General features: G+C 33.9%; 3 protein-coding genes across 3 annotated transcripts; 1 reads left to right on the top strand and 2 right to left on the bottom strand.

The window, feature by feature from the left end:
• Positions 1-168: 168 nt before the first annotated feature.
• Positions 169-2,726, top strand: LOC103866783 (cytoplasmic tRNA 2-thiolation protein 1). Its single transcript, XM_009144763.3, has 10 exons — positions 169-381; positions 664-778; positions 845-987; positions 1,271-1,390; positions 1,467-1,579; positions 1,657-1,749; positions 1,870-1,910; positions 2,000-2,066; positions 2,137-2,248; positions 2,334-2,726. The coding sequence occupies exons 1-10, from the start codon at positions 277-279 to the stop codon at positions 2,502-2,504; spliced, it is 1,080 nt and encodes a 359-aa protein (XP_009143011.1). The 5' UTR covers positions 169-276; the 3' UTR covers positions 2,505-2,726.
• A 519-nt stretch (positions 2,727-3,245) lies between these two features.
• Positions 3,246-10,850, bottom strand: LOC103866782. The gene is made up of 7 exons (XM_009144762.2): positions 6,212-10,850; positions 6,031-6,117; positions 5,665-5,907; positions 5,419-5,580; positions 5,284-5,337; positions 4,804-4,950; positions 3,246-4,266 (listed from the first exon to the last, which is right to left on the bottom strand). The coding sequence occupies exons 1-7, from the start codon at positions 6,359-6,361 to the stop codon at positions 3,895-3,897; spliced, it is 1,215 nt and encodes a 404-aa protein (XP_009143010.1). The 5' UTR covers positions 6,362-10,850; the 3' UTR covers positions 3,246-3,894.
• A 417-nt stretch (positions 10,851-11,267) lies between these two features.
• Positions 11,268-21,123, bottom strand: LOC103866781. Its single transcript, XM_009144761.3, has 8 exons — positions 19,132-21,123; positions 18,682-18,768; positions 18,331-18,558; positions 18,025-18,189; positions 17,890-17,943; positions 17,656-17,802; positions 17,340-17,574; positions 11,268-12,352 (listed from the first exon to the last, which is right to left on the bottom strand). Exons 1-8 carry the CDS (start codon positions 19,288-19,290, stop codon positions 12,204-12,206), a joined length of 1,224 nt encoding a protein of 407 aa, XP_009143009.2. The 5' UTR covers positions 19,291-21,123; the 3' UTR covers positions 11,268-12,203.
• Between the last annotated feature and the right edge of the window lie 25 nt (positions 21,124-21,148).

Raw genomic sequence — 21,148 nt, 5'->3', positions numbered from 1 at the left:
TGTTTCTCGTACATGAGGTTGCTCAAAGCAAACATTCCGAAAAATTTGTTCAACATGACTTTTCTATTCATTCAACAACCTGCCAAATTAACGGCTATACAAACAAAACAGAGCAAAAGGGTATGCTGAATTCTCAAGGCCCTTTACGGCCCATATACGATGTACAAAACGCCGCCGCTTTTTGTGTGACTCCTAGTTTAGGTCGTGTTTCACCGGCGTCTTGTACTAAAATCCCGGAAAATTTCATTCTCATGAGCTGAGCTCCGGTTAAAAAAAATGGAAGCAAGCGAAGGCAAGAGCAAGAAACAAGGAGCCTCTCGCCTCTGCTGCTTATGCAACCAGAGACGTCCCGTCCTCAAACGACCCAAAACACTTCAACAGGTAAAACTCTTTTGAAAGTCTCATGTTTGGTGTTTTGTCTAAGACTTGGAACAACTTCAATTACTGTAAAGTTTCGATCTTTATGAATCCAAATCCCTTCTATATTTCTGTACTGGGATCTCTATATGGAATCTGAAAATATTAATTGTTCTGTTTAGGTGGTTTTGGATTCTGATGTGGAAAGTGTCAATCTTTAGTTTCTAAGTCTCTTGCAAGTTGCTATTGTTTCTTTTAGTTTACTGTGTGTGTGATCATTTAATGGAACATGTGTGTGTTTTAAAGATATGCAAGGAGTGCTTCTACGAGGTCTTTGAGGAGGAGATTCATCAAGTTATTGTGAAGAATCATTTATTCAAATCCGGTGAACGTGTTGCTATTGGTGCCTCTGGTGGCAAAGGTAATCTCTTTAATTCCTCTGTTCTTCAGATTGATGCTTATATTAGATCTTTCATTGTGTCTGCAGATTCTACAGTACTGGCGTATGTGTTGTCGGAGCTAAACAGACGTCACAGTTACGGGCTAGACCTCTTTCTCTTGTCCATAGATGAAGGGATCACAGGTTACCGTGATGATTCTCTTGAGACCGTTAAAAGAAACGAACTCCAAGTAAGTTTGTTTTGGAGTCTATTGTCTATTAGCAATGTTCTAAAAATCTGTCCTAGCCGAAACAAATTCAAATCAGTTTAAACTGTTCTATATCGGTTAAAATCAGTTTAGATCGATATAAATTAGTCTAAATCTGTTAAATTAATCAGTAATGTTAGTACAATCCGCCTAGTCGCTAGTCATCTATAAAGCGTCTAGTACCGTCTAACAACCGTTGATATTAAGTGATTGTTTTATGATGTTTTTTTTATTTGATGGGTTGTTTATGTGTGTTTTCTTCCAGTATGGGTTGCCTCTTCAGATTCTTTCATACAAAGATCTGTATGGATGGACTATGGACGACATTGTGAAAATGATCGGTTTGAAGAACAACTGCACCTTCTGTGGTGTCTTCCGTCGACAGGTTTGAGTCAGCTTTCTGTTGGTTCTACAGTTTGGTAATAACTTTGTATTAAAACAACAACTGCTTTTGTTTGAAGGCGCTTGATAGAGGAGCTGCGTTGTTGAAAGTAGATAAGCTAGTCACTGGTCATAACGCGGATGATATAGCAGAAACCGTTCTCTTGAACATCTTGCGTGGGGATATCGCTAGGTATCTATTTGTTTTGAATGATATTGAATAATGGAGAGATCTAACCTCATCTTTTGTAACGTTTTGGCTAACTGTAGATTAAGTCGGTGTACATCGATAACTACAGGTGAAGATGGTCCTATTCCAAGATGTAAACCTTTCAAGTATACATACGAGAAGGAGATTGTCATATATCCTTTCATTACTGAATCATTTTCTTGTTCTTTCTCTAACATCTATAGTTTTTTTTTTCTTATATCGCTGGAACTTGTCAACTTAAGATATTGTGATTACCTTAACATAGTACACACGTATGCTTATTTCAAGAAGCTGGACTACTTCTCCACCGAATGTAAGTGTGCATTTTCATTAGCCTTCTTGAAGTTTCATTACAGCAGATCTCTTGTAATCCTTGCTGAAGTGATTTAGATGAATCTTCAGGTATATATTCTCCTAATGCGTATCGTGGCTTCGCCCGTGAGTTCATCAAAGATTTGGAGAGACTAAGGTCTTCTTGCTCGACCTTTCTTTATCAAATTAGTAAACGTAAGACATGTCTAACTTATACAAAAATGCAGGCCAAGGGCGATTCTTGACATCATAAAATCTGGTGAAGATTTTAGAATTGCAACAACTACAAAGATGCCTGAGCAAGGGACTTGTGAGCGGTGCGGTTATATATCTAGCCAGGTGAGAGACTTAAAGACACTCTCTCTCTTATCACATCAAGGCATGTTGTTAATGTTTGCTTGTTTGGATTACTAATGATATGCAGAAATGGTGTAAAGCTTGTGTGTTGTTGGATGGACTGAACCGTGGTTTGCCTAAGATGGGTATTGGAAGAGCGAGAGGAGGCGTAAATGGTGATCATCAAAAGGAAACAAAGAAACCTGCATCTGCTGCAAGATCTTTAGAGAGCAAACAATGTGGATCTCTTGATTTCTAAGTTTAGAAGAGAGAGAGAGAGCTATGAAACTCATATAAGTCATGATGATTGATTCTATAGAAAGTTTGAAATCCCTTGTTGTACAAGTTATGCAATGCCTTCAAGAGATTTTTTTTTTTTTTTTTTGCAATGTTCAAGAATTATTAGACGTTAATTAGGCCTTTTCAGCGAATTTATTTTTTGTTTTTACATTTATATAAGATATTTTAGTTTTTGGCTTAATCTAGGCTCATCATGAACACTGAGGATTGCGACCAGGTAAAAAAAGTAAGTTTCCCACCTCTGGCTAGAGAGCAACTTGAAGGTTATAGCTCTCAGACCGAGTCACGTATCTTCTTAAAACAGTAAACCTAATATTAGTTAAATGTACTAACTAATTTTTTTATAAATATAAGTAAATTATCTAATTTAGCTGTTTATCGAAATTGAACTTAATAGAAATATACACCAGTTATAATAAAAGATCATGAAAATATAATATTGGAAATATGTGAGAATATTAATTATCTCTACATATATGTAAACAGTTTCATATAAAATACATGAATCATACAAATTACAAAATATGTGTACATGATATTTGATGCCAACATGGTTGGAAGATCCACCTAGTGGAATACGAAATGAAACTTTTCAGAAACAAATCTTGCTCATCTACTAAATCACCTAGGGAAAACTCCAAAAGCAACATTTCACAAACGAAAATTTTGAAAGAATTAATTAAACTCCAAAATCCCTATACACATTTGTATGTATGGATTCTATCTCCACAGGACGTTGTTGTTGATTCTCAAATTGTCTTTTTTTGTGTGGTAAAGTCAAATATGGCTACTTTACTTTCTCGTATTAAGAATATTTGTTGTGAGGAATATTTGGAGAGCTATGTCATGTAATGCCCCACTTAGGGTTCAAATTGTGATATACTATACTAGTTCTGTTCAGAATATTTCTAGTTGATCTTTTTTTTTGTTAAAATCATAAATATTATTAGAGTACTTTTTAGTTTCACAAATTGCATTAATATTTGCTTAGATTATAATATTTCCTACTATCCTCGTGAAATTGATAAGGGCCCTTTGATTTATAAAACTTATAGAATCTCTGATTTATAAAACCTACAGCTTCCCATCAGGGTAGGGTTTGGTAGAAAATATTTATTCTCGTATATAAAAGCCTCGTAAGCAGATCAAGAGCAAATGAACTGAAGATCTTGTCAAACATATATATATATTATTATTTAAATTACAGACACGCGAAATTCGAAAAGCTTTTCACACACATATTATTAACTTCTATGACGTGAATTATTTTTCTTACTCATACGTTCATAGTCGGATACATGCAGCCATGTACGTAAAATACTAAAAATATTTGAGCACACAGATCCAAATCAAGGGCATCTCGCGTTCAGGCCAGGGCCACCGTAAAAGAAATAAACCCCCCAGGTAGTTCCAGCATCTCCTGCCTTAACGTTGTAACAGTTAGAATTGGTAATCTGGGGGTAAAGTCCTTGTGCTTCTCTCAGAGTATTGAATCCATCGACCGTCATAAGACTCCTGAAAAAGCTCGCTTTCCCAAAACCTTCATCTGCAAAATGTCCACTTCCCATGTCCGTGGCAGTGTGTTGCCCACCAGTCTCCACGTTAACGATTTCACCTCCCCATAGAACTCTCGTAGCTCCACTTCCGATAGAATTGAATAACTCGCCAGGCCAGTACCCGACGAGCTCTTCACCTATCCGTAGCCACCAGTTTCCGCTGTCCTAGATATAATCGACAATCCATTTTGGGTTGAGATGCAGATATCATATAACGTACGTAATGGGGAAACTCAATTATATTGTTATAAAAATGAGAAAAAGACATTATATATGTTTTTTTTGTAGAAAACACGTTAGTACCTTCAGAGGCGAGCCTACCCTATTGATTTTGAGGCATTGGCCTCAGGCCCCTTCTCATATTAGTTCATTTTAGGGCCCCAAATTTATAGATTATGACATAAACACGTGATAATATGCTTTCTTTTAATAATCAAACATCAATTTATATTTTCTTTTGAGCATTAACTTCTGGTTTTCTTATTAATGTTGAAAACTTCTTTGTCTATGTAGAATTTTGCTAATAACAAGACATATAATGTTTTCAATCTAAGTTTTTGATAATTTTTTAAGCTGTTGTTTATTTGTCAACGTATATTAAAAATACTATTATTATACTAAAATTACTAGATATTTATTATTAAAAATAAAATTAGCTATTTTGCCTTAGGCCCCTATTACGCTAAGCACGGCACTGAGTACCTTCCATATAAGCATGGAAAGCTCGTATTGATTTCCGTTGTATTCTGAGACGGTGGTGTAGGCTCCACCTACTGTGACAATACTGCTCCTTTGAACGAAACCTGGGCAGTCGGTGTTGTAGCACCCTGTCCTTTGGTATCCATCGGCCTATTTTCAACAAAAAAGATTAAATTATGATTATCATCTTTAATATTTTTATTTTTTTTTGTTCATGAATCTGCACAAATAAAAAAAAAGACACTTTTATAACAAAACTTGTTTTTTTTCTAAAAAAGTAGCATATATTTTATATATATTTAACAGATCTAAATTTAAATGCTAAACACCATTAAAAAATGCTAAACACCGGACTATAAAACCTAAGCTCTACAAAATAATTTTTCAGGTTTAAAGTCGAAAATTAGCTAAAACTAGCTACTGAGCCGTTTAAATGTTTTAATGATTAGCTTTAACATGTTGAGGTAGAGAATGAGAACTTACCGTCCAGTAAACGAATAATCTTACATTATTATCACCATATTTTCCTGGATAAACCTATAGATTACGGAAAACAAATGTAGTGTTAATTAAGATGTTTTGCATATGAATGATGTAATATACGGACTACTACAAGACCTGCAAACCAGCTTCAATTGTGTTAAGAGCAGTGCCAGCTCCAGACGAGAGCCAAGTCTGAGCCAAGCTGAACTCGTTGCGAACTTGAACTTGTGGTTTCCAGATATTCACTGAAAATTGTGTCCCGAAATACAATCCGTTCATGGCATTCATGACCGCGTACTAAACCAGCTCCAAAAAGAGAACAGTGTAAATAAAGCCGCAAGAGAGACTAGAGAGTAATTAAAACAAGAACAATAAGTGTACCTCATGGCCTATACTTGGATCATCTTCGAGAACACTACTTGAACCATATAAAAGGATGCCTGGAGTCATCGTCTTTTTCCCAAAACTCTCAATGGATTTTGATCGTAAGATATCTTCTTTCTTTATTCTTCTTATCGGAACTGTATCTTTAGGGCATCTTCCATTCTTGGTCCACGCCTGAGTAGCGTTTATCTTTTTCTTGGTGTACGTAGACGTACTTTCCGGTATAAAGCTCGGTCTCATCTACGTGCAAAAACTTGACGTTTCAACATCATCATGCATAAATTTTTTTAAAAATTTAAGCAAAAAAAACATCATCATGCATGCATATATAAACAAAAGATGGCTTGTAAATGAAAGTCAAACCTGGATGGTGTGATTTTTAAGCAGAGGATGATCAAAAGCTGGTTGACTATGTACTGGAACACAATCTATTATATCACCATCTTCGCTCTTCACAAATATTAAAGTGAAACATTCAGTGAAGTTTTTCCCACGAATAATCAAAGCATTGAGTTTATGAATATGTAATTTGTATAATATATACCATAATGGATATAAGAGCCTGCTTGTTGAGCCGCTTCAAAAGTCTTTGTACTTTGATTTCCTGGTGATCGGAGAACTCTTTTCCATAGAGACAAGGAGAGATTATCACTCCTATCATCATCAGTGCTACTGTGTAACCGGCCATTCCCATTATGGTTGATTGTAATCCTTAGAATTGAAAGTACTCCAGTAATTTTTAGAATTTTCTATCAACTATCAATGAAATTTATAGGAGTAGATTGCTCATATATTATATAAACTAAGAAATTGGATAAAAGAAAAACATTAGTGATTACATTAACACTACTAATGAATATAGACTCATGACTTAAACATCATCGCCGCCCCACATGATTTTAAAATCCATGAAAACTGACTCAAAATTAAACGCCATCAAAGCAAGCAAGTTTCTCTTGTTATACAAGTACACAGCTTGACTTTGTTTTCCATGATCTCAAGTAATGCTCCAGCTACAGAATACTTCTATATAAGATGACATTTTCTGAATTAAATTTTATTATTATTTTGAATATATTAGATGACTTTTATGTATTCATGATGATACACGTAACATGACCAGGCAAATTGTTGTCAGCAGACAGCAGCGGGCACAACTAAGGAAGTGTTATTGGATATATATATATATATAGTAGATTAAATTTAATTCTATAGGTTTATAATCTAGTGTTATTCATTTAACTGATTTGAAAATTTAATTAAAATATATTGTTATTACTTGTTATATTTAAAAGATTTTGAAATCTATTGTTATTGGTTCTTGTACTTACAATCTTGTATATATTGTTATTCAGTTTTTTTTTTCAATGAGTGTTAAAATTTATTTATCAAAAACCTTTTTGTACATCTAAAGGGTAGACTACTTTCCTACGCTAACTGTTTTTATATTCTGTTAAACCAAACGCTCAATCCTTCATCGTACTTGTGGTCTCTATTTAAATCATATGTTATTCATATTTGATAGTGTAGAAATGTCATCAGATCTTATGATAAAGACTCTATATCCGACATAAGGTTTGCTCAAGTTAAATGATGTGCGTGTTATAGGGAAAATGGCCATTTTCGACCCCTAATTTTCGTGTGATAAATACGACCTAAACTTAGAATTAATTTGAATTTAAACCTACTTTGACTAACATTGCATTAGTCAACTGTAAATTGAACAAAATGACGTCGTTTTGTAACTGAGGAAATTTTATAAATTTTGCATTTATGGGAATCAAACCTTGGTCCCGTAGATATAGTATGGATGTAGTTACCACTGCGCTAAAAGGCTTCCATTGTTTGCTTATTAGATTTAAAATATAAGTACCTTTTATCTGTATATCCTAAGGAAATAATTATTTTTGTTTACAATTTTTATTTATTACAAGATATAATTGAATCAGTAATTTATGTACTTTAAGTTTTTTTCTTTTACACTTTTACACATGTAGTCAAAACTAAAATGACATTTTATAAGTTATTCAATCTAGTTTTAAAATGACATTTCTCACATAGTTATCTAATTTTAAATTAAAAAATCCATATATAATAGTGACGTCGTTTTGTTCAATTTAACGGTTGACTAACGCAATATCAGTTAAATGTAGGTTTTACATACACGGTTTAGAATTTTTAGTTTAGATTGTATGTAGCACTTATCTTTTGTTTGAGTACGAAAAGACACGACACGAATAGTAGGGGAGAAAAATAGCCATTTTTCCGGTCTTATATGCACGTGATGGAGTCTTTGGTTAAAAGTTAAAACTAAGTTCGAGTTCAAAAGGGTAATTAGCTGGTGGAGCTCAAGATATCTTCATCGTCGTCTTCCTCCTAGATTCTATTACAGAAACAGAAAGAGCGAGAGCTCCAGGTGAGATGAGAGAGGAGATTCTTGGTGTATCTAGTCTCATTTCCTAAATCTTGTAACTCGGTTTAGAGCTGAGTATTGATTTGAGCCAAGACTGCAGGACGAATCCTCAGGATGACTGAATGTAGTTTTTTTTCTGACAGACTGAATTTAGTTTAATGTGTAAAATAGATCGATCACAATATGATAGACATTTTTATTATTAGATGATAGTACCCATAAGTAAAACAGAATCTCATTGAATTTAAAAAAAAAGAAGAAAAATCTAAAGATTTTGCATTAGAGACAAATTAACAATTGAAAACAATGAGCCTACATCCGTAACCATTAATTTAATTGAAAACAATATCCCCTTAATTATTTAAAAAATGAGACAATGAGCCTACATCCGTAAAATTATTAGAGACAAATTAACAATTGAAAAAAATGAGCCTACATCCGTAACAATTAAAAACAGTGAGCCTACATCCGTAAACATGAGACAAAATCTCTAATGCAAGATTTTAATTTTTTTTTTAATCTTCAAAAAAAAAAATTATTTATTTTTTAAATAAAACAGAACCCAATTTTTTTTTTTAAAAAGCTATAGTCCTAACCAGGCCTGAAACTTTTATCCGAGATCCGGATTCGATCCGATATCCGATCCGGATCCGATCCGGATCCGATCCGAAAATCCAGATATCCAGAGAGGTCGAATTCGGATCCGGATAGTAAAATGTTGGATCCAGATATCTTGATTTTTTAGTCCGAATATCCGAATCCGTAAGTTTTATTAATAACTATTTCAAAAATAGTAATATCTATATATAAAAACTAATTTTATTTAATAGATTTTCATTTTTATAATAGTATATATAAATTTTATATAGATTTTGTAGTATTATACATAGAAATAATTAAAACATTATTGTTAATATTTTTATTTATTTTAAGGATCTAGATTCGAATTTGGATATCCGCCGGATATTACAATTTTTAGAAGGATATCCGACACCCAGATATCCGAAAACCCCGGATAAGGATAATAAAATTATGGATCCGCCGGATATGGATCTGAATCCCGATCCGTTCCAGGCCTAGCCCTAACCAATTCAACCAACATTGATCAATACATGTAACAAATTAACAATTGAAAACCAGATCAATGTAAGCTTAATTAGTTATGGCTGTAACTTTTAAAAAAAATTGCTGCAGAATTGAAGCAATAAGATTTTATGTTGTAGCTATAAGATTTTATGCTGTAGCTGTAGTATTGTAGCTGTAGAATTTTTTTCGGTGAGTTTCTTAAAGAAAATATGATTACCAGGTATTATCTATATATTTATTATAATATGAAATTAAATAGAAATCAAAATTAAATTGAGAAATATTTACTCCGTTTCAAAATGATCGAGATTTTAGAGTTTTTATGCATATTAATAAAATATACTAAATCTGAATTAAATATATTATTTTTTGTGATTAACTATTTTATATAACTTTTAACTAATAAAAATTAATAAATATAATTATTTTTAAAGTTTACAATTTACTGTGATTTCTTATTAAAATTATTAAAAAATAGAAAATATTTTTTTAAACAAAACTTTTTTAAAAATATAGATCATTTTAAAATAGAGAGAGTAGTAATTAATCACATTTTATGAACTGATTAATTATTATACAATTATCAAATGCTTATTTTAAGTAAATGAATATAATAGTCAAGTATCATATATAATCAACATATGTGAGATTTTATTTATATTTATGAAATTTATAGTTGTATAACATATAAGTAGATATATATATACATATATATATATATATGTATTCTCCACATTAATTGTCATACTCTTGAGTTATACATGTAAATATGTATTAAATATATATATATATATATATATATATATATATATATATATATATATATATATATATATATATATATATATATTACGTATACTTTAGAAAGAAAGGATAACATAAAGAGGAAAATTATTATTGAAAGCACTTGAGGTAGTGCTCTAGAAAACTTGCTCTCTAAAGCCATAAACTAAAATAAAGTTTGTTGTGGCTGTTTTAAAATGAAAACTAAAGTTTGATTGCTTTTATTTTTTGACTGTAGATAATAAAAATATGGCTGTGTACAGCTTTTACAGCTGTTACCAATCATCACTGTAATGAGTTTTGTTGTGTTACTTATTTACAAAATTTTATATAGTTTTGGTGTTTTTGGAATCATATTTCAAGTTAGAATCATTTTTAAAAGGGCTCAATCATGTTACAAAAATCAAATGATATCATGTTAAATTCATAAATACAATGACACCTATTTAATTTTTTCTAAATCATATATCTTAAATTTTATTTGACCAAAAAAATCTTAAAGTATAAATGAATCAAATTTTTTAAAAAATGATATACATTTTTTAAATGATATATATATATATACATTTTAGCATGTCTTAAATTGTAAGTGACTCAAAATTTCAAATTCTAATGGAGTTACCTTCAACATATACAACCAATAACACTCTAAATGATATTCTATGTGTTTATGAAAAAAATGTATTTTGGTGTTTTGACACATTAAAAACAAACTAAATTTTGACTATAACCATATTCCTTATAATTTCAAATTAATAGAAATTCAAAAAATACAATTAATTTTTTTTTACAATTTATCATTATTAACTAATACAATACATAAAATATATAATATATTTTAAACAATATTTTTAGTAAATATTAATATTTTAAAAACAGATACATCCTATTTGAAAAGAAAACAAATACTCCATCTGTTTTTAAAAGATACATATTCTAGACTTTTCACATATATTAAGAAAACTCATTAAATATGCATTGTTTTTTGTGAATAACAATTTTCCATAACTTTAAGCCAATAGAAATTCAATAAACACCATTAATTTTTTTGAAACTTACAATTTTTCATAAAATCATACATTGAAAAAAGTAAAAAAAATGTATCTTTTTAAAACAATTTTTTTTTTCATAACATACATTTTTTAGAAACGGAGGGAGTATATATCAATCGTAGTCAATACTTAAAACAAAATTACGGGTAACATACATTAAATACTGAAATTACTGGTCAGATAAGAATTATTAAAACGTCACAAATTCAACTTGGTTTACCCGTTGCTTTTTCCTTTTGTTTTGAGTGCACGCTAGCTGTTCTATATTTTTGTGTCTTTTTTTTTTTTTTTTTTTTGGTCAAATTCTATATTTTTGTGTCACTTGTAAAGTTTCTAATTATTGTATAGATTTAACCAAAAAAATTGGTTTGTAGAACAAAATTTTTGTGGGATTTTAATTATAGTTTTGACTAAACTTAAAACGTAATCAAACCGAATAAAAAATTTACAAGTAATTTACAATAAGGGTAAAATTATTATTTAATATGCCTATCCGATTCTGAAAATTCTGGATATTCAAACTGAAAGATTCTGGATCCGGATACTAAAATTTTAGACCATCTCTAATGTGGGTTTTTTTTTATTAGAGTTCTTAATATATGTATTATGTATATATACATATATATATTGATTTTCAAGTTTTGATATCTGAATTCAGATCCAAAAAATTTTAAATATATTAAATTTAATTTTTTAATAATTGTTATACAAACTAAAGAGAGAATGAGTTCTCAAGGCACTTAAACGCCCATGTATGTACATAACGCGGCCGTTTCTCTATCACTCCGAGTTCCACAACGGCCACTAGTAGTAAAAATGGAGGAAAGCGAAGCCAAGAGCAAGAAAACAGGAGCCTCTCGCCCCTGCTGCTTATGCAACCAGAGACGTGCAAAAGACCCAAAACCCTTCAACAGGCAAACTCTTTTAAGTTTCGTGTGTTTGTGTTTTATCTAAGACTTGGAACAACTTCATTACTGTAAAGTTTCGATCTTTATGAATCCAAAACCCTTCCATATGTAGGTGTTGTGATCTCTATCTCGAATTGGATCAAACTTATCGTTCTGGTTAGTTGGTTTTGGATTCTGATGCGGAAAGTGTCAATCTTTAATTTATGTCTCTTGCAGGTTTTTTTTGCTAATCGAATTTATTTTATATATTTTTGACATTTATATAAGACATTTTAGTTTTGGCTTAATCTAGGCTCATGGACAATGAGGATTGCGACCAGGTCCACCATAGAAAAAGTAAGTTCCCCACCTCTGGCTAGAGCCAACTTGAAGGTTATAGCATTCAGGCCGAGTCACAGTAGCTTCAAGATTTTGTGGAGAGGGTGTAATCGGATAGTTAGAAGTTATTAGAGGATATATACGAATATGTTAATATAGATTCGGATATATTCAAATATGTTAATATTCCTGTAATCTAGATATGCATATCTTCGGATATTAGGAAACGTTGTATGTATATATACTTTGGTCTTTCGACCTTGATCAATACAAGAAAACCATTACCCTATTCTAGGTTTCTTGACATGGTATCAGAGCTCTAAACAAGCAAAAATTTTCCTTTTCTGAGTATCCATTACATCTTTCGTTACCTTCTTCTTAAATTGCTATCATGGGAAGCAAAGACGGCGACGATACGACACAAGAATCAGGCGTGAAGAACTCGGAGTCTTCACAGAACCGTGTTGAGACTAAACGCAGGACCATATCACCTTATGATCTATCTTCCAGTGATAATCCGGGATCCGTTATTTCTCAACCGTTACTTAAAGGACCTAACTACAATGAGTGGTCTACGAATCTCCGTATGGCACTTAAGGCACGGAAAAAGTTTGGCTTCGTTGATGGTTCTATCCCACAGCCACCTCAAGATTCTCACGACTTTGATGATTGGTGGACCAACAACGCTCTTATCCTATCTTGGATTAAGCTTACAATTAACGAGTCTGTTCGCTCTAATCTCTCTCATCTTGAGATTGCTAGTGATTATTGGGAACATATTCGTCGGAGGTACTCCGTTAACAATGGCCAACGAGTTCAACGTATCAAAGCTGAGCTCGCCACTTGCAGACAGCATGGATTATCGATCGAACAGTACTATGGCAAACTTATGCAACTTTGGACCTCTCTCGCAGAGCACCGCATCACTAAAAACTGTGGCTGCCCTATTGGTGAGAACTTGGAGAAAGAAAGAGAGGAAGACCGTCTTCACGAGTTTCTCAAAGGTCTTGATGAATCTCTTCATGGATCAGTCAAGTCTAATCTCTTGTCACGAGATCCATTACCTTCTCTGGATGTCGCATACAGTGCTCTCTTACAAGATGAAGATTCTAAACACACCACTCGGGTCTTAGATGAACAAACCGACCATATGTCTCACGCGGTTAGAACAACCTCTGTTCCTGCGACCTCTTCTGGAACTTCTCTGTCTCGTGAAGAGAGAATGAAACTCCATTGTAAAAGCTGTGGACGTAAAGGACATCTTGCCGACAATTGCTTCCGCTCTCTTGGTTATCCTGAATGGTGGGGAGATAGGCCTCGTGGACGACTTCCTTCTGGAAACAATGGTGGACGAAGCACCACTACTGCAAATCGCTCCACGACTTCAGAAACTGCACGTGCGCATGCTGTGACACATTCTTCTCAGCCACAGCACTCTGCGCATGCTCTTACGCCCGCTGATCGAGTAGGACTTACAGGCCTGACTGAAACCCAGTGGAATACGCTGGTTACAATGCTCAATGATCACAAACCAGCAACCAATACACTTTCTGGTAAGTCCACTATCTCCTCTTGGATTGTTGATTCAGGTGCGACGAACCACATGACCGGTTCACTTACCTACTTATCTGATATACGGGACACTGTCCCATTACCTGTTAAGCTACCAGATGGTCGTATTACACTTGCAACACAGCAAGGAACAGTTATTCTTAGCCCTTTACTCACGGTTCAGAACGTCTTATTTGTTGAAGGCCTCCAATGCCATCTGATTTCCGTTTCTCAGTTGACTAGACAGAAAAGATGTTTGTTTCAGATCACTGACAAAATTGGATTGATACAGGACCGCATTTCCAAGATTCTGATTGGAGTGGCTGAAGAGTCAGGCGGGCTGTATTTTCTGCGAGGGATGGAGTTTGCAGGCGCAATGCATCAGGAGAAACCAGTGACTTCAGATGTTTGGCACCAGAGATTCGGACATCCCTCCTTTAGAGCTTTGGATTTTTTACCTATTTCTTTACCTACGAATAGTATGATTCAAAATAAGCCCTGTGAGATTTGTGTAAGGGCAAAGCAAACTCGTTGTTCTTTTCCAACCAGCATTAATAATACTACAGCTGTATTTGAGATGGTGCATTGTGATTTATGGGGACCTTATCGCACTACTTCTCGTTCTGGTTCACGATATTTTCTGACCTTAGTTGATGACTACTCTCGTAGTGTCTGGCTTTACCTATTACCTACTAAGCAACGTGTTTCTCAAACACTAAAGAACTTCATTACTATGGTTCAAGTTCAGTTTGATACACGCATTCGCAAGATCCGTAGCGACAACGGAACCGAATTTATGTGCTTATCGACATATTTTCAAGAGCACGGTATACTACATGAAACCTCATGCGTGGGCACTCCACAACAAAATGGTAGAGCAGAACGAAAACATAGACATATTCTCAATGTTGCACGCGCACTCAGGTTTCAGGCTTCTCTTCCTATTGAATTTTGGGGAGAATGCATTTTGACTGCAGCATACCTTATTAATCGCACTCCAACTGCTGTGCTTCGCGGCAAAACTCCTTTTGAAATGCTTTATAAAAGGCCCCCACCGATATCTCATCTACGAATCTTTGGTTGCACTGCTTACGCGCATAATCAGAACCATAGAGGAGACAAATTTGCTTCTCGAAGTATTAAAGGCGTATTTCTTGGATATCCATCTGGCCAAAAGGGTTGGCGCGTCTTTGATCCTGACACAAAGAAAATTTTTACAACTCGAGATGTGGTCTTCTGTGAATCAGATTTCCCGTATGCTAATGGCTCCTTATTCTCTGAGTCATCTGAGCCAGTCACGATCTTACCTGCCTCTCCGGATCTTATTTCTCCATTACATTCCGCTTCGCACGAACCTGAAACAGAACAACGTGCTACTTACGACACTACCGAAACAGAACAGATCGCGTCCTCTAACTTACCTACAGAAACTGCTCCTTCTTCATCGACAGATTCAGATACAGCAGAGGTCTTAACACCTGCAACTGTCGAAACAGAACAGTCAGCTCCTCTACCCGATATTCATATTAATACTGAGCAACCGTCTGACGCAGCTAACGATCAGACTACTACGGCAATAGAGCCATTACCTACGCCTACAGAAGTACCATCTGTGGCAGATTTACATTCTCCTCCTACTTCCCCGATACAAGAGCTTGGGCGTGGTCTAAGAGCAAAGAACATACCAGCTAAGCTACAAGACTACGTCCTACAAACCATCACACCGTTTGTGTCTCGTTCTTCAGAGGTTCCTTACGGACTTGAATTCTATGTTGATTGTTCGCGTTTTTCTGAAAGCCATCGTCACTTTCTCGCGGCTATCACATCGTTGAAAGAACCTACCTCCTATCGTCAAGCAATATTAGACGAGATTTGGCGCAACTCGATTAAGGATGAATATGTGGCTCTTGAGGAGAACGGTACTTGGGTTGTTGTTGACTTACCTCCTGATAAACATGCTCTCAGCTGCAAATGGGTTTTTAAATACAAATTTCGAGCAGATGGGACTTTAGAACGTCCTAAATCACGGTTGGTTGTTTGTGGAAATAGCCAGGTTGAGGGCGAGGATTATGAAGAAACTTTTGCGCCTGTCGCAAAGATGACGACAGTTCGAACTTTCCTACAAATCGCAGCATCTCGTAACTGGGAGGTTCATCAAATGGACGTCCATAATGCGTTTCTTCACGGTGATCTAAAAGAAGAAGTCTATATGCGTCCTCCACCAGGGTTCAAAGGTTCTGATAAAAACAAGGTCTGTCTCTTGAAAAAGTCACTTTATGGTTTAAAACAGGCTCCTCGATGCTGGTTCGAAAAACTTTCTTCTTCGTTAGTGTCCTATGGTTTTACACAGTCGCTATCGGATTACTCTCTGTTCATCATGGAACGAGGTGTAGAGTATACTCAGGTTCTTATTTACGTGGACGATCTTGTTGTATCAGCGAGTTCTTCATCTCTCTTGGCATCATTTAAAGCATATATGAATCGATGCTTTCATATGAAGGATCTGGGTATTTTCAAATACTTTCTTGGTCTGGAACTGGCGCGTAGTCCTCTTGGAATTTATCTTTGTCAAAGAAAGTATGCTCTTGGCATTATCGAAGAAACCGGTCTTCTAGCTGCTAAACCAGTGGGGTTTCCGGTGGAACAGAACCAAACTCTTGCTCTCGACAAAGGCCCGGATTTTGCTGATGTCGCTGCCTATAGAAGACTTATTGGACGTATTATTTATCTTGCCGTTACACGTCCAGACCTTGCTTACTCGGTCCATCTGCTTGCTCAGTTCATGCAGAAGCCTAAACTCGCTCACTGGAATGCCGCTTTACGAGTTGTGAGGTATTTGAAAGGGAATCCAGGCCAGGGTATTCTCCTTCGAGCTAACACTGATCTCAAGTTATCTGTTTGGTGTGATTCGGATTGGTCAGGTTGTCGAACTACACGTCGCTCTCTCACCGGATGGTTTATCACTTTTGGTGGCTCACCCATCTCCTGGAAAACACAGAAACAAGACTGTGTGTCTCGCTCGAGTTGTGAAGCTGAATATCGAGCTATGTCGTCCACTGTTCAGGAGGTTCTCTGGATACGCAATCTTCTAAGAACATTTGGCATTACTTTTACCTCTCCGATTCCTCTACATTGCGATAGCAAATCGGCAATTTACTTGGCTGCTAACCCGGTCTTTCATGAGCGTACGAAGCATGTTGAGAACGATTGTCACTTTATCAGAGATGAGATTGTCAAAGGTGTTATTGCCACCAAACATGTTTCTACTCATTCTCAACTTGCGGACATCTTCACTAAGCCACTTGGAAGGAAAGGTTTTGATGAGTTTCTTCCCAAGTTGGGAGTTCTTGATCTTCACTCTCCAACTTGAGGGGGGGTATTAGAGGATATATACGAATATGTTAATATAGATTCGGATATATTCAAATATGTTAATATTCCTGTAATCTAGATATGCATATCTTCGGATATTAGGAAACGTTGTATGTATATATACTTTGGTCTTTCGACCTTGATCAATACAAGAAAACCATTACCCTATTCTAGGTTTCTTGACAGAAGTATCTATGTACTCTAAGCTATTGAAGTAAGCAGCCTTCCTAAACCCTTTCTCTGCAAAATGGCCACTCCCCATTTGCGTAAGCGTATGTGTCCCCCGGCCACTAGTGTAATACACAATCTCACCTCCCCATGCGATCTTTCGTGCCGAGGCTGCTAGCTTGGGGACTATAAAGCTTGGCCAGTATCCGATTAGATATGTCTCAAACTTCAACCACCAAAGTCCAGTTTCTTGATCCTAAAACGTGTTTCAACTTAATCAAAAAATGACCCTCTTTGTGAAAATGTTTAGTTAATATCTCTTCTAAATGAAGTATACCTTCTCAATGGTTAGAAGGAAGTCGTATTGTTCACCGTTGTAAGTTGAGAAAGTGTTGAGAGCTGCACCAAGGGAGATGTGTCTGCTTACTTGAACAAAGCCTGGACAGTCAAGATTGTAACATCCGGTTTCTCGGTATGTATCGCCCTAAGTTTTTTTGGTGGAAAAGTATTATTAGTATACAACGTCGTCAATTAAAAGATTGATATGAAAAAACAAAAAAAGAGAACTTACCGTCCAATAAGCGAAAAGTCTTGGGTTTTTGTCACCATACAAAGCATGCAAGATCTTTTTTAAAGCAAAAAAATGAAGTTAGAACTATTAGGTTAACAAAATTAACGGTGACCTCAAAAAAAGAATAGTAGTTACCTGCCAACCAGACTCCAAAGTGTTCAAACCAGTGTCCCAATCTCCATTAACAACCCATGTTTGAGCCAAACTAAACTCTCTTGTCCTTAGAACATTTGGTTTCCATATACTTATACGGCTCTTGCTGCCATGGAACTGACCATAGTCCACGTACACACACGTATGCTACAATTGAATTTGATTAAAAAAACTATGTTGTTCAATCTCAACGTATATATTCAATACTTCACTTTAAATTGGAGCCTATTGAAATATGTCTGGCCTAAGCTCTCTTTTTATATTTGAGCCGGGCCAGTGTATACCAACCTCATGAACTTCCTCGGTCTGAGCACCCTCAGTATGATAAATAGTTGGTGGTGGACTCTTTCTTCCATAGTTTTTGATGGAACCTGATCTGATAAGATCATCTCTTGTTGTTCTTCTGATGGGAATAGTGTTCTCAGGACATTCACCTTTTGTTCGCCACAATTGGTGTATAATGTATGTCTTATTACCTCCTGTTTTGTCCCTTATCGAGTTACTTCTTGGCCTCCTCTTTTAAAGAAAAACGGTGCAACACGTGAAATGTTAAGACTACAATATCAACTTTTAATGAGAAAAGAAATATGTGTGTTCAAAAGAAAAATGAGAAAAGAAATATAAAACTGTATTAGCAACCTGAATGGTGTGGTTTTTGAATAAAGGATGATCAAAAGCTGGTTGGTCGTAGATCCATACACAATCAATTATATCTCCATCTGGACTCTAAAGAAATCAATGCAGGAAGTTAAAAGCAATTAGTCAAAATAATCTTGAAAATTATTTTTTTCTGTACTCTTATCTAAGTTGTAGTGAAACCTCAAAAAATATTTAAAAGATAAATTATATATTTTTATATTTGCTTACACTATGATTATAATTAATTAAAATCTATAACCAATCCAACCAATAGTTCAACAGTAGTACTAGCTACGCAGGGTAGAAAGAGACAAAAATGAATAAATCTAATTTTTGCATAGAAACTTACCAATCAAATAAAGTAAAACAAAACAAAACAAAACTACTAAGACGTATTACAAAAGAGAACAAAGGGAATAGAAAATTAGAGATAAATGTTTTTCTCAATACATGGATGGATTTAATGGCCGGTTTGTTGAGTTGTTTCAACCGTAGTTCGATTTCCTGCTCATGGAGATCGGAAGGTTTGCTCTTTCCTGGAAAAGTTCCGACTACAATTGGTATGACCATACCGAGAATTAGGAAAAACATGATCTTATTAAGCATCATTGCATAGGAGGGTTGCGACTAATATTGAACTATTAGTGCATCTTAAGCATTTGAAAACAATTTTTGGACATAATTGGATTAGTATATATAATAACTTGTAAGAAGTAACATTAATAACCCTTTTCATATATGAAAAAAACATTAATCAACCTTTGGTATTGTAAAATAAAATAATCTAAATGATTTAATAGTCTTGTTAAATATAATTCAGTGTCCAAATTATAAGTTTTTGTCAATAATCTAAGATTTAATTTTACTAAGGAAAAGACTATTTATATTATTATGCAATTCCCCCATCAAAATCTAAATCAATCATATAAACTAAGATAGTATCGATAAATCCATAAAATCATAAATCACAGAAATTACACGATATAAATATTAATTGTAAAAAAATAAATATAAATGAAAATGTTAACTATTTTCTAAAATATATATGGTATCTTTTGAAAATAAACTGCAAGCAATATAAATAAGTCTACATATAAAAATCATTGAAAACTTATATAAGTTTCCTGGTTAAAAATAAGCTTACCAAACTAACAACAAATTCTAAAAGTAACAAGTATATATAGTTTTTGACAAAAAAAAACAAGTATATATAGTTTAAATTCATTTAAAATATATAAAGACCAATAAAAAGTAAATCAAACCATAAATAAAATTAATTTGATAGACAATAAGTCTATAAAAACCATAAAAGAACATTATTTCTTTCCAATGAATGAAATACACTCTCTTACAAAAGAACATTTAAACGTATGTTACGTTATTAATTTCTTAGGAAGTAAACCTAATATTAGCTAAATGTAATAAATAATATATATATATATATATATATATAAGTAAAAATATCTAATTGAAAGTCTTACTAGATGTTCCTCAAAACTGTATTGTAAACTGTTGTCTCATTTTGGGAGATACATGAATGTAAAGTGCAGTTAAAAAAATAGAAATATAAAATAGTTATAGTTATAGTAAAAGATCACGAATATTGTATACTAGAAATATGTGAAAATATTAGTTATCTCTCAATATATATGTATATAGTTTCATATAAAAGTAAAGGTACATAAATCTTACAAAAATATATGTCAATGATATTTGGTGCCAACATGGTTGGAAGATCCATCTATTAGAATAAGAATGAATTTTTTCAGAAACAAATCTTGCTCATTTACTAAATCACCTAAAAACTCTAAAATTAAGGAAATTTCACTTTCACCATAAACTTTATAAATAAATAAAACAATTTTGGTCCCAGTTAATTAAACATAATATGTTGTAGGATTGAAAGAGATAGAAATATAGTAAATAGTTGATGAGATATATGTAAAGTACCGCTTTGGATTCGATTTCTCTTGGTCACCCATAGACACTTTAAATAACAAGAAAAATCGAATTTCTATGGATCTCGTGGTGATTAATTTTTGGGTCTAGAAATTTTTTGGGATCATACCATGGCTATAAAAAATATATATATGCAAAGTAAACATTGTTATAATTTGTTGTACTCTATATTATCCTATCAACATCTTAGTAGATATATGTTTATAAGAGTTGATTCCTCATATTTTTATAAACTAAGAAAATAGATAATTTCTAGTCGTTACATTTGCAACGAAAATGAAAACTGACTCATGACTTAAACTTAAACATCATCACAACGCGTCATAAATCAAAATCAATGATAAGTCATTCATGATTTAAACATCATCAGAGCAAGCAAGATTCTCTGGTTGTACAAAGACTTAGTCATAATGCGTTGCGTCCATATATCCATGTGTATGTATGGATTCTATTTCCATTCAATATGTCTATTTTTTGGTAAAGTCAAAAACAAGTCTATTTTTTGGTA

Source organism: Brassica rapa, chromosome A05 (genome assembly GCF_000309985.2).
Source record: "Brassica rapa cultivar Chiifu-401-42 chromosome A05, CAAS_Brap_v3.01, whole genome shotgun sequence".
Lineage (NCBI taxonomy): Eukaryota > Viridiplantae > Streptophyta > Magnoliopsida > Brassicales > Brassicaceae > Brassica > Brassica rapa.
The sequence above is the reverse complement of the archived record's forward strand: the minus strand, read 5'-3'. Positions and strand labels throughout refer to the sequence as shown.

Excerpts from the sequence above, each read along its gene's own strand:
- LOC103866783 (XM_009144763.3), top strand. The coding sequence starts at position 277 with ATGGAAGCAAGCGAAGGCAAGAGCAAGAAACAAGGAGCCTCTCGCCTC. Across the intron at positions 1,750-1,869 it reads TACGAGAAGGAGATTGTCAT|GTATGCTTATTTCAAGAAGC; the intron begins ATATCCTTTCAT and ends CATAGTACACAC. Across the intron at positions 2,249-2,333 it reads GCGGTTATATATCTAGCCAG|AAATGGTGTAAAGCTTGTGT; the intron begins GTGAGAGACTTA and ends AATGATATGCAG.
- LOC103866782 (XM_009144762.2), bottom strand. The coding sequence starts at position 6,361 with ATGGGAATGGCCGGTTACACAGTAGCACTGATGATGATAGGAGTGATA. Across the intron at positions 5,908-6,030 it reads TTAAAAATCACACCATCCAG|ATGAGACCGAGCTTTATACC; the intron begins GTTTGACTTTCA and ends TTTTGCACGTAG. Across the intron at positions 4,951-5,283 it reads GATTATTCGTTTACTGGACG|GCCGATGGATACCAAAGGAC; the intron begins GTAAGTTCTCAT and ends TGTTGAAAATAG.
- LOC103866781 (XM_009144761.3), bottom strand. The coding sequence starts at position 19,290 with ATGATGCTTAATAAGATCATGTTTTTCCTAATTCTCGGTATGGTCATA. Across the intron at positions 17,575-17,655 it reads TCCTTCTAACCATTGAGAAG|GATCAAGAAACTGGACTTTG; the intron begins GTATACTTCATT and ends AACACGTTTTAG. Across the intron at positions 12,353-17,339 it reads TAGCTTAGAGTACATAGATA|CTTCTAACTATCCGATTACA; the intron begins CTTCTGTCAAGA and ends ATCCTCTAATAA.